Genomic DNA, 11,464 nt, shown 5'->3' on the forward strand with positions numbered 1-11,464 from the left:
CGATTAAATCACGATTAAAAGATTATATCGTTTTTAAACATATTGACTTGTAATGAAATCAAGATTAAAAAGATTAAATCAAAATTAAAAGATTAAATCATGATTAAATCGGATTAAAAATTGAATCGCGATTAACACTATTTAATGCATTAAATCGGATTAAATCCAATTAAGTATGAACTGGAAAGAGGAGTGATCTGTCCCTCACTGGGAATTTAATAACAGGCGCTGAACGAGTACAAATAAATTAAAAAATGGTTTTCATTTTATTATAAAATTAAAACATACATTTTTAACAAAAACTTACAACAAATTGTGCTTCTAATAGACCGATCATTTTTTATAAAGGTTCCAATAGAGATTTTGGAAGTGAACACTGAGCGTCGCATTAAGGGCTTCGATTTAACTGTTTGACTGCAAGGAAAAATTTGGGAATGGTTCTACGTCTAAAAGTAAACGGAATGACCCCACAAGGTTGCCCTCTCACTTTTCAACTCTTGGATTTGTCTTTCCAACACTTTAACTTCGAAGTCAAAGCGCTCCTCTTTGGCAACGGCCCTGACCATATCCCGGGTCATGATCTTGTTCTTGGCCGTCCATTTGATCATCTCTTCTTCATCGTCGGCGGTCAGGTAGCGCGGTTGGCGGATCTCCTGCTGTAGCTTCTCCAAACTCTCCACCATTCTCCTGACCTTCAGCTGGTCCACTTTCAACTGTTTCAAGTCACATTCTCGCTTCTCGATTTCCGCCTTCACGGTGGACAACCTGCACGTCAAATATTTCAGCTCTTGAATCTGTTGGGTCGTCTTGACGTGTGTCTCGAAGCCTGTCGATTTTCCGGCTGAGCTTGGAGACCCAAACGAAGAGGGGTCCGGCTTCTGCCTCGGTTCGTCGAACTGAGATACCGTTGCTTGATTCGCATTGTTCGTAATTAATTCGGTAGACGGCGAGTTTTGGGTGGCCGAAACATTAGTCAGAGGAGGTTCGATAGTAACGATGACGTACAGCTCGGGGCTACCCGAGTCTGTTGATTGCGACACCGTTTCGGCCGTTTCAATGGCTGGAATTTTATTAGAGATAACGTCTTGATTTGATCTAGCACCTTTGTTCAGAGTACGAGGTGGCGTGGTAATTTGATTCGCTACACGTAACGAATTTGAAACTTGATTAATGGCCGGAGACGATTCGAAAGTTTTACTCGCTAACCCAGAGTAATTCGGAACTTGATACGTGCTACGTGGTAGAATAATTCGATTAAGTTCATCAAGTTTCGTTTGATTCATTAGACCTGTACTGGATTTTGGATTTATATTTCCAAGCCGAGGTGGCGGTAGAGTTTGATTATCTACTAGAGTTCGATTTGTTATTTGTGGCGGCCAAGTTTGATCCTCCAAAGTTTGCTTTACTCTATGCGGTGACGGCCAAGCTGGATTCTCTAGATGAAGTGACGGTAGAGTTTGATTTACTATTTGAGGTGGCGGTACAGTTTGACTTTGTATATCAGGCGATTTTGAAACTTCAGTAATAGGTTGAGACGGGTTTGTATCTTTACTCGTTGAAATTTGATTCGCTTCATGAAGTGTCGACAATGGTTTACTCATTAGACTTATATGAAGTTTTGAATGTGGTGGAGTAAGAGTTCGATTAGCTATATGAGATGGCAATATAGTTTGATTATCTGCTTGAGGTGGCAGTATAGCTTTACGTCTATCTAGATGTGGTGGACTAATATGAAGTGGCAATATAGTGGGATCCTCTAAATGAGGCAATTCTAAAGTTTCAGTCTCTAACTGATGTGGAGGTAGAGTTTGATTCTCTGCTTGAGGTGGCAGTATAGTTTGAATAGCTTTATCAGCAGGCAATATAGTTTGTTTCAACCAATGAGGTGGCAGTAGATTATGATTTCCAGCATGAAGTGGTGGTAGAGTTCCATTCAATATGTGAGGTGGCGCAATATGTTCATGAGGCGCTTCCGGAACTTCACTAATGGGTTGAGTTGGTTCTTTACCTTTATTCGTTAAACGAGAAGATTTTGAAACTAGATACGTTCTATGGGGTATTTTAACTGTAATAAAATCATCAGTTGTTGGCCAAGTTTTATGCAATTCGACTATATGAGGTTTTGAATTCCGACGCGCTATCTGAGGAGTCAGTACAGTTTGACTCACTTTATTAGCTTGTTTTGAAACAGGGCTCGTTGTATTAATTGGTTTCAAAATAGAGGTTGAATCAAATGTTTTCATTGTGCTGCGTTTTGGCACTGAGGTTATAGAATTAAGTTTTTGTGCTGGGGTCATTGTAATTAATTTTGAAGATAAGGTCGTTTCATTGGGAAAGTTTGAAACTGGATTAACCGTGGAGGTTGATGTTGGAAGCTGCTCTTCAATTACAGTACCGACATCTGACGATTTTGTAACTTCATAAGTTACGTTCGGAAAACATTCATTCGCACCATGAGGTGATGGTACAATTGAATTAATCGAACGGGTATTAGACGAAATTTGATTATCAGTGTTGGATGATTTTGAAACTTCATTAGCGTTATCAATCTCAAATTCATACCTTTCCACATGATTAACATTATCGATTTCTACCTTTGAAATCAAACTATCTTGTAATGTTTGGAAAAATTCTATAACGTCATCTACGCCAAAATCAGTTGAGTGAGTAGACGAATCTTGATTAACCCTGCTAACAATTGTATTCAAACGCAACTCGGTTTGGCTCGCTACACCAATACCAACGTCCGTTTGAATTGACTTGGGAATGACAATCTTACTAGCCGCCTCCGTTTGGGTCACACGGTTCACTTTCCTCTTACGACTAATACCCTCCGTCTGCGTTGATTTGCTAACCATTTCCGCTATAATTTCCACAAAATCGTCTTCTATTAGACTGGCATTAACGATAACTTCCGTGTCCTGTATAACAGAAGGTTGCATCGCCATGCGAGGTACGGTTAATTCCAGTTCTACATCAACTGTTGGACTAACTTCAGTTGACTGCAACGGAAAGCTAAGAATAAAATCGGCCAAAGAATGTCTTTTCAGTCGTTTAGCCACATCAAAAGGTGTATAATTTTTGACATTAAGGGCTGCTGCATTGGCACCGTGTCGTAGTAGCACCGTTAGCACGTTTTTGACACCATTAGAGACTGAAGAGGAGCAGACTGCGTGCAATGGAGTGTCCTTAAAACGATCAGTCACGTTGACATCGGCGCCATGTCTCAGTAAACAGACCACAATGTCAACATGGCGATTCAACGACGCTGCGTGTAAAGGGGCAGATTCTTCACAGTAAACACTACGATTTGGGTTCGCACCGGCTTTTAACAACAGTTCCACTATCTTCTTATGACCCAATTTCGATGCTTTGAACAGAGGACACCCCTCGGAAGTACTTACATTAGCCCCCCGTTCCAGTAGCAACTCGACCACTTCATCATGTCCCTTTTCGGCAGCGATGACCAGGGGGCTTCGATGGAAAATCTCTATTTTCATATTCGACCTTGAAGAATCCTCCCAAGGACGTTCGTGGTATTTCTTAATCGTGACTTTGAGTCGCTTCCGGCTTTGGTTGAATCTTCCTGGGTTACTAAACACCCTATGGTACAAGCCGCTACCGTCAATTTTAGCGTTGTGGTCTAGAAGAATTTCGCAGACTTTGCGTCGGCCGTTCATTGAAGCCAAGTACAGAGAATTCTCTTCGAGGTCGTTGGTGGAGTTGACTTGGGCTCCTTTCCGTAATAAATCCAGAACTCGTTCATCGTCGCCCAACCCCGAGGCTCGTATCAGCTCGGAGTTCAAAAGGATTTTGTTAAATGGAGCGGCGTTCATGTTTCCAATTTTAAGTTGTTTGGTCTGTAAAAGTTAAAACTTGAGTACAATCCTGCTGGCTTCATGTCAGTTTGTGACGAGCAAAACTACGGAAAAGCGAAGACTAAACGTAACCGATAACCTTTGGATTTAGATTACTTTACGGGCCATGTTATAATTGGTTATAGACCATGGTGACCACAGAAAAGCTCAAAACATTTATAGGAAAGATATGATTTTTCTAAAGGATTTTACAGAGGATAGTACTTGGAAAATAAGATGATTTCTGTTAAAATGACAGAGAATGTAGGTTTCAAACCCATGGTTTTCAAAGGGAATTTGGTTCAATCTTCTAACGTAATTTTGCTCGAAATACTTTCTTACTTGGTAATTTTTTATTTCCAACACGTAATTGCAACGGGTTAAATAAGATAAATTAAATGTTCTTATAGGAAGTTATCTATTTAGGCCACAAAAATGAAAAATGTACCTTAGCAGGCTCTACGCTATTTCCAATGGACACAATTTTACCGCCAAAACGCGGATGTGTACATTGTATTACGACTTAGCACTTAACGTCGTTAACTTTCTCTAATTATGTAAAATGTGTAAATTTAACTAACAAGGAGACTACCCGAGGTGATAATCACCGATTTGGTTGAAACTAGGTGGGTATGTAGACCTTATGTTAACATGAAATTTCACCAAAGGAAAAGTTTCAATGGGCATTAGTTTTGCCATGGCAACCGAAAATGTTTTTGACAACATAGTACGTACATTTTATCATTGAAAAAAAAAAACATGGGAATCTGAGCGCTTCTAAGGGTGCCCCCTGTGAAAAATTTCAAAACCAAAAACAAAATAGATCAAAATTGACAAATTAAATTAATTTTATGATATTTTGATGAATTTTGGTCAATTTGATAAAAATATATAAAAATTGATCAGAATCGGTAAAAATTGAGAAAAGCGAAATGTGAAGACAAAAAAGTTGTATTTGCCAACTAATAGCCGAATCGACGATAATAAATTAATTTTATCGAAATTAATAAAATGGAATTAAGTTGTTTGAATTTGATCAAAATTTACAATTTTTATTAGAATTAATATCATTATTTTAGAAGTGCTCAGATTCCCATGTTATTTTCAATGGGAAAATATACATACTTTTTTGTGAAAAACATTTTCGGTTGCCATGGAAAAACTAATGCCCATTGCAACTTTTCCCTTGGTGAAATTTCATATTACCATAAGTTCTACACACCCACTTAGTTTCAACAAAATCGGTGATAATCACCAATTTCACCTCGGGCAGTCTCCTCGTAAGTAAGGATATTTAAAAACCATATGTTTTCTATGAACCACTATAAAATGTATAATGTTCTGTACTATTGTTTTCCCGAAGCGTTTTTCGAAAAATCAACGGGAACCTGCCAAGGTACGTGTTTCATAACATCAGCCAAAATCCCGTAAAGGGTTAGAGATATTTCTGTTTTAGGATATTTATTATGTACCTCTGTTGTTATATAATGACTGACGCTATTGTGACGGTTTCAAGGCCTTCCAAAATGACGCAAAACCAATAAACATACCTAGCCACACAGTAATTTTAATCAATAATTTATTTATTCAGGGTTGCCACGGTTTTTTCACAATCAAATTCCCTGACTTTTCCAGGTTTTCCCTTACCATCTCCGGAGATTTTCCCTGACCAATTTTGTGACAAGTTTTGGTATTTTTTAACCTATATCTTACAAGGAGACGACCCGAGGTGTTACACACAGATTTTGTTCAAACTCGGGGGATTGGTAGACCTTCATGCAACTTGAAAAATCCTAAAGGGAATTTATTCAATGGGCAACGGTTTTACTATGGCAACGAAAAATGTTTTGACAACATAAAATGGAAATTTTCCCATTGCAAATAACATGGGATTTGGACCGATTCCAAGGGTCCCCCCCCCACCCTGTGAAAGATTTTAAAAAATTGTAAATTTTTAAAATACCAAAATTAGAAAAAAAAATTTAAAAATTGCCGAAAAAAATCAAAATTGATCACATTTTGATCAATTTGAACCAAATGGGTGAAATTGAAGCGATATGGCTTATATAGGAAAAATTTCGATTTTATGTAGTCAAAAATATTTTTCGTTGCCATGGCAAAACCGTTACCCATTGAATAAATTCCCTTTAGGATTTTTCAAGTTACATGAAGGTCTACCAATCCCCCGAGTTTGAACAAAAGCGGTGTGTAACACCTCGGGTCGTCTCCTTGTTCGTAAAAGTTTCCTGTTAGCAAACGAAATTAAATTCCCTGACATTTCCCTGATTTATAGACTAATTTTTAAAATTCCCTGACTTATCCCTAATTTTTATATCCATATTACAATTCCCTGACTCTCAATATACAAAGGTTTCAGTCTCTCCTCTACCTATTTCCGGGGATAAAGTCCACCCCCCCCCCTTGCTACGCCACTGTCGTCTATTCTATCAAAACGGACTGGTATCTCATTGGGTCCCTAAAATTGATACATAACGTTACCAGGGAAAGACTAGAAAGGATCATCGCAACTTTCTCCCTAACTATAATTAAATACACACTTTTTATCATAACAATAATTTATTTCCTTTATTCGCGACCGAAACCTATCGCTACGCCCCCTTTGGTTCGCCATTGAAAGCTAGATAGGTAGCGGCTAAAGCAGCCCCTTTTAGTTCTTCCAAATCGTTATTCCTAAATTTGACTTATAAATAATGATACTTGCATTTAATAAAATTTTTACATAGCTTGCTTATATTTTGATAAGTTATTTAATTTTATTTAATTTGTCTGTAGCAAACGCTAAATCATAGGCGCTACGCCACCTAGACTTGTTTCGATTGCGAATTATATTTCCTGCCGTGAATTTAAGAGAGCCGCCCTGGTTTCAAAGCTTCAGAGCCAGTTCACCCCGAACTGAACTAAACTGAGAAAGCGTCTGCTTACTAGTCTCGTCCAGCCAAGCATCGCGAACAAAAAACAAGACAACAATGTTTAAAAATAGACCAAAAAACGTAATAAGCAACAACCCGCGTGCGATAAACGTTATATAACGAATTCAGATAAATTTCCTAACGTTACTTTGCCAGCAACAAACGCAAATTTACACCCAAGTTGGATAAGAATACTAAATGTGTAATCACACCGTCGTAATACTACAAGGCGACCGAAATCTCGTTGAAAGTGCTCTAATATTAATATGTAAATCTTCAAAGTATAATTTAAATAAAATGAAACTTACCAACTTAAACTTAACAATGATTTAACGCTGATACCGAAACATAATACTTTTATTGAAGAAACATTTAAGAGGCCTTTGCACGGCCGACACGAAGACGAGGCCAACCGTGCGGGAGAAGAACCCGAGAAGCGAGAGAAAATGTAAGCTGGACGTTCCATCAAAACATTGGTCATGTGACGGGTGATGTAAAGAACAAGATAGTCAAGTAATAATAATCAATTGCACATAAAAAAAAACATAATAATATGTGTACCACACTATAAACAGGGCCGTAACCAGGGGGGGGGCGGTCGGGCCGTGCCCACCCTGAACCGTATGGTTGTATGTACAATTTTTTATTTATTTATTTTTTTTCCATTGCGTGCCCACCCTGAAATCCAATCCTGGTTACGGTGCTGTATAAATGTATGATACTTTTTAGGGGAAATATTTTAATGCACAATGATGGTAAAAAGGATCGAAATATCGCAAATCTATACTTCCGGGAATTGTAAACGTTTTCAAAATTAAAACCAAGGCTTATGTTGTTATGTTGGCAAAAATAAAGAAATAAATGTTTTCAAAAATGATTTTACGCGTGAAAGCTTGGATGAATGAATTCATCCAAGGTGAAAGTACCACTACATGTTAGGGTCTAGAAAGCTGGATAGATATATCTTTATTTATTAACACAGTTACGCAGGGGTTAATTACAAGGCGACAAGAACATTTAAGAAAGCTGGTAAATAAACGTAGGAAACCCTAACATTAATCGCGTTATTTTGAGATCACACCAACTTCGCCTATGACCGTCATATTAAACCATTTGTAACCTACACTTTGAATATTTTATATTGACTAAAGAACCCCATAATTAATACTAAAGTTCAGGATCTTGATTTGCTAATCCTTTTACTAAATTTGTCTTTTCTGAAGAAAAAATGCATGTACAATGCCATAGAAATCGGAGAAATAACTAGAACGCTCATTCGAATGGCGGAGAGCGGCCCGATTAGAAGCTGTATCTCTGACCATGCTTTTTGTTTGGCGGATGACGAAAGTATCGCCATCTCTGTCTTACCTTGGACTTGCATTTTCATAAATGATCAGGCCTTCTTTATATATAATGTAGGCACCTATATAAATAATTTTGGAAAGCGTTATTGATTCATATGGCTATTTTTCACTCCCTCTAACACCAGAGTTCAACGAATTTAGCTCGCATAACATAACAAGTAACTACTTTTTAGAGCAAGCTGTCAATTTAAAGATCTAAGTTTCGAAAGGTAAATAAACCATTTATTTATAACGTTCTTAGTACTTCATAAGGAGATATATTTTCTTCTAAATATTTTCTTATTGTTACTTTATTATTTAAATAATTGAGTTTGTGGTATTTTTGGCTGTCAACCTAGTATTCTAATATTCATCGGTTTCCAAAATACTTTTAGTGGCATCTGGCTTACCCCCTTTGTAATATTTTTTACTTACGGTAACTTACACGCGGTTTTCAATATTTCGTAAATTCGTAGTAGTTCAGCCAGTGGCGTAGCCAGGGGGGGGCACAGGTGGCACATGCCCCCCCCCCCGAAACGTATGGTCGTACGTACAAATATTTTTATTTTTTTACTTTTTTTCAATGGTGTGCCCCCCCGAAACAAAATCCTGGCTACGCTACTGAGTTCAGCTCACCTCCGAAAATATTAGGTATACTTTGGCTTATGATATGTAGAACTTTTTTTATTAATAACGAATAAAAGATATTTATCATGTATTTTAGACCATTTATCTTACATATTTATAAAATTATAGAATTAAGCCAACTATTTATAGTTCGTTCAGGCTTAACCAACCACTAAATATACAGGGTGTTTCAAAGGGTTACGCAAAAAGTTTAAGGAGTTGTAGAAGTATGTCTGTTTTTTTTTTTTTTTTCTACGATGAGTTCAAAGAGCGCCAGAGAGTTTCAAAGTGTGGCCTACTATTTATGATAAAACAGACGTTTTTGTTTGGTACAGGTTTTCTCTACTTAAATGTTATTTTTATTGAATTGTATTCTACCATAAGCAACATAATTACAGAAGTATGACATACTGATTTTCAACGTTAATGCACAATCAAGCCACCTAGTGTTAAATATATGCGGAACGACGAAAACATATTGCTTAGTTCAATTGCAGACCTCCAAGTTGGAGCTCTACGAAGGCGTTTGGCGGGAAACAACCAGTAAGAAAATTCGAATTACGGCCATGCGAAGCTAATTGGGTATAAGCTTAGCTGATTATAAAACAATATGTAAGGGACATTCAAATACACTCAATCCACCGATGTGTTATATATATTACTATATTTATTCACGCCTCGAAAACAATTTGGCCCGTCATGCGCTTCCATAGGGCCTTCCACAATATGTTAGTGGGTTACTCTATGGTAAATATACGTTAAATTATGAAATAGGCAAATTACCTACTCGTGGGTCCCCTAATAACAAAATTAATATTGGGCTATTGAGGATCTGAATTTTTTCTATCGATTGATATTTCAATGACTCTTTAAAACCTTAGGATTGTGCGTAAAAAGTGTTTTAATTATTGGAAGTATGTTACTTATGATTATAGAAAAATATTTAAATTTGATTTTACAATTATTGAAAAATACACAAATATTTCAATTAAATAAAAATTCGCATTTTTCAAACTTTATAAAATATTTTAAATCTGTAACTTTTATAAAATATTTTAAATCTAACTTTATAAAATATTTTAAATCTAACTTTATAAAATATTTTAAATCTATGTATATTATCTTTTAATTAAAATACCATGAAGAAATTATAGAAATAAATTTTTTTTTTCAATAATGACTTATTAAAACTATTAAGTATTAGCGTTATACAAATTATCCCAAAACATTTTGAAAAACCAAATTTGAAAAGAACGTAACATGTTAAATTCAAGAACAAGTTTAATTACAGTACATGTATAAACATAACTTTAAATGAAAAACAAAAAGTAAGTTCCGGAAAAAAAGAAGCAATGTCCACGACATATCATATCATGATAAGGAATTGTCTTAATAGAGAGGAACACTTGTCCTTTACTTCTGACATAAAGCATCAAAATTACATTTATACCTTACTAAACGTAATTTTAAATTGAAAACTAAACAAGGTAAGTTAAGGAAAAAACGGAGGAATATCCACGACATACCCTGCTAAGGTACTGCCTTAATAGCGAGGTCTACCTCGTCTTCCATGACCATTGCCCGAAGCACCTCCACGTCCACCGCCCGAAGCACCACCGCCGTACTTGTGCTGATCGATGACTTCGCCAACCTCATGGTTCCGGTACCAGAAGGCCAATTGCTGCGGGGTTCTTTTCTGGGCGTTTTTCGCGGTGTAGTTGGCTCCATTCTTCAACAGATGCTCAGCCATGTCTTCGTTGCCAATGTAAGAGGCGAAATGCAACTGGGTGTCACCGTGTTCGTCCCTTTGTTCGATGTCAGCGCCGTGTCGCAGCATCGTCGACACCACCTCTTTGCTTCCTGATTTGCAGGCATGGACGAAGGCGGTTTCGTTGAAATCGGGATCTTTCGCGTTGATGTCCGCTCCAGCCCGGATTAGGCTTTCCACCCACCCATTCTCCGCCAGTTGGGCTGCTTCCCAGAGCTGAGCGTTCAAGTTGGCTTGTTGGTTAAGGCTCATGATCCCAAATCACTCGAAGATTAGTTACCAAGCTATAAATAACGAAGAATGAAAATATTTATACTAAGGACGAATAGTTGATTTTATAAAATAAAAAGTGGTCTTGCCCAACTTGTTAAAATGTTGCTCTTACGTCACAAGACACAGCTTTATTAGTATATTTTGCACGAGCGATTTGCACGCGCGCTAAAAAAACCTATATTCATCGCGACTGTAGCGCGCGCTTGTATAGCCTTGTGAAAGTAAGAGACTGTGACGTAAGAGCAACATTTAAACAAGAAGGCCACGTAAGTTTATAAAAAGAACTATTACTATATAATGGGACGATTTCACGGCGTGGCCCCCAATCCTCCGCCCGCCCTAGCAGAAGGCTCCTCTCCTTAAAGCAACTGTCGGCTCTATCACTGCCACCTATATTATGGAAACGCCCTTATTATTAGAGATGGCCATGAATCTTTCAGATTATCCGAAAAAAAAAAGCGTCTTTAGTCTAGAGCGTGGCATGGCCGTAACCAGGGGGGGGGGGTGCCACACGGGCCGTGCCCTACCTGGAATTTGAAGTGCCCTACCTAGAATTTTGAGATGAAATTGAAATCTGAGGAAAGTGCCCTACCCAGATATTTTGGAGATCATTAAAGTTTTTCAGTTGTACGCATTTTTCTTTTTTTCTTTTATTTATTATTATAA

The 11,464-nt window shown here is 37.4% G+C and overlaps 2 protein-coding genes across 3 annotated transcripts; both read right to left on the minus strand.

The window, feature by feature from the left end:
* Positions 1-319: 319 nt before the first annotated feature.
* LOC149962062 (uncharacterized) lies at positions 320-7,185 on the minus strand. 2 transcript variants are annotated; one of them, XM_090178245.1, is made up of 3 exons: positions 7,096-7,185; positions 488-3,860; positions 320-414 (listed from the first exon to the last, which is right to left on the minus strand). In XM_090178245.1, exons 2-3 carry the CDS (start codon positions 3,834-3,836, stop codon positions 389-391), a joined length of 3,375 nt encoding a protein of 1,124 aa, XP_090034371.1. In that variant the 5' UTR covers positions 3,837-3,860; positions 7,096-7,185; the 3' UTR covers positions 320-388. The 2 variants fall into 2 exon arrangements, with proteins under 2 accessions (XP_090034371.1, XP_090034365.1); XM_090178239.1 differs by having other exon boundaries at positions 333-3,860.
* Positions 7,186-10,300: 3,115 nt separating this feature from the next.
* LOC149962063 (ankyrin repeat and SOCS box protein 11-like) lies at positions 10,301-10,777 on the minus strand. Its single transcript, XM_090164385.1, has one exon. The coding sequence runs from the start codon at positions 10,775-10,777 to the stop codon at positions 10,301-10,303; it is 477 nt and encodes a 158-aa protein (XP_090020511.1).
* Between the last annotated feature and the right edge of the window lie 687 nt (positions 10,778-11,464).

The sequence above is a fragment of the Leiobunum rupestre genome, chromosome 1, assembly GCF_980474605.1.
Source record: "Leiobunum rupestre chromosome 1, qqLeiRupe1.1.hap1, whole genome shotgun sequence".
NCBI classification, from domain to species: Eukaryota; Metazoa; Arthropoda; class Arachnida; order Opiliones; family Sclerosomatidae; genus Leiobunum; species Leiobunum rupestre.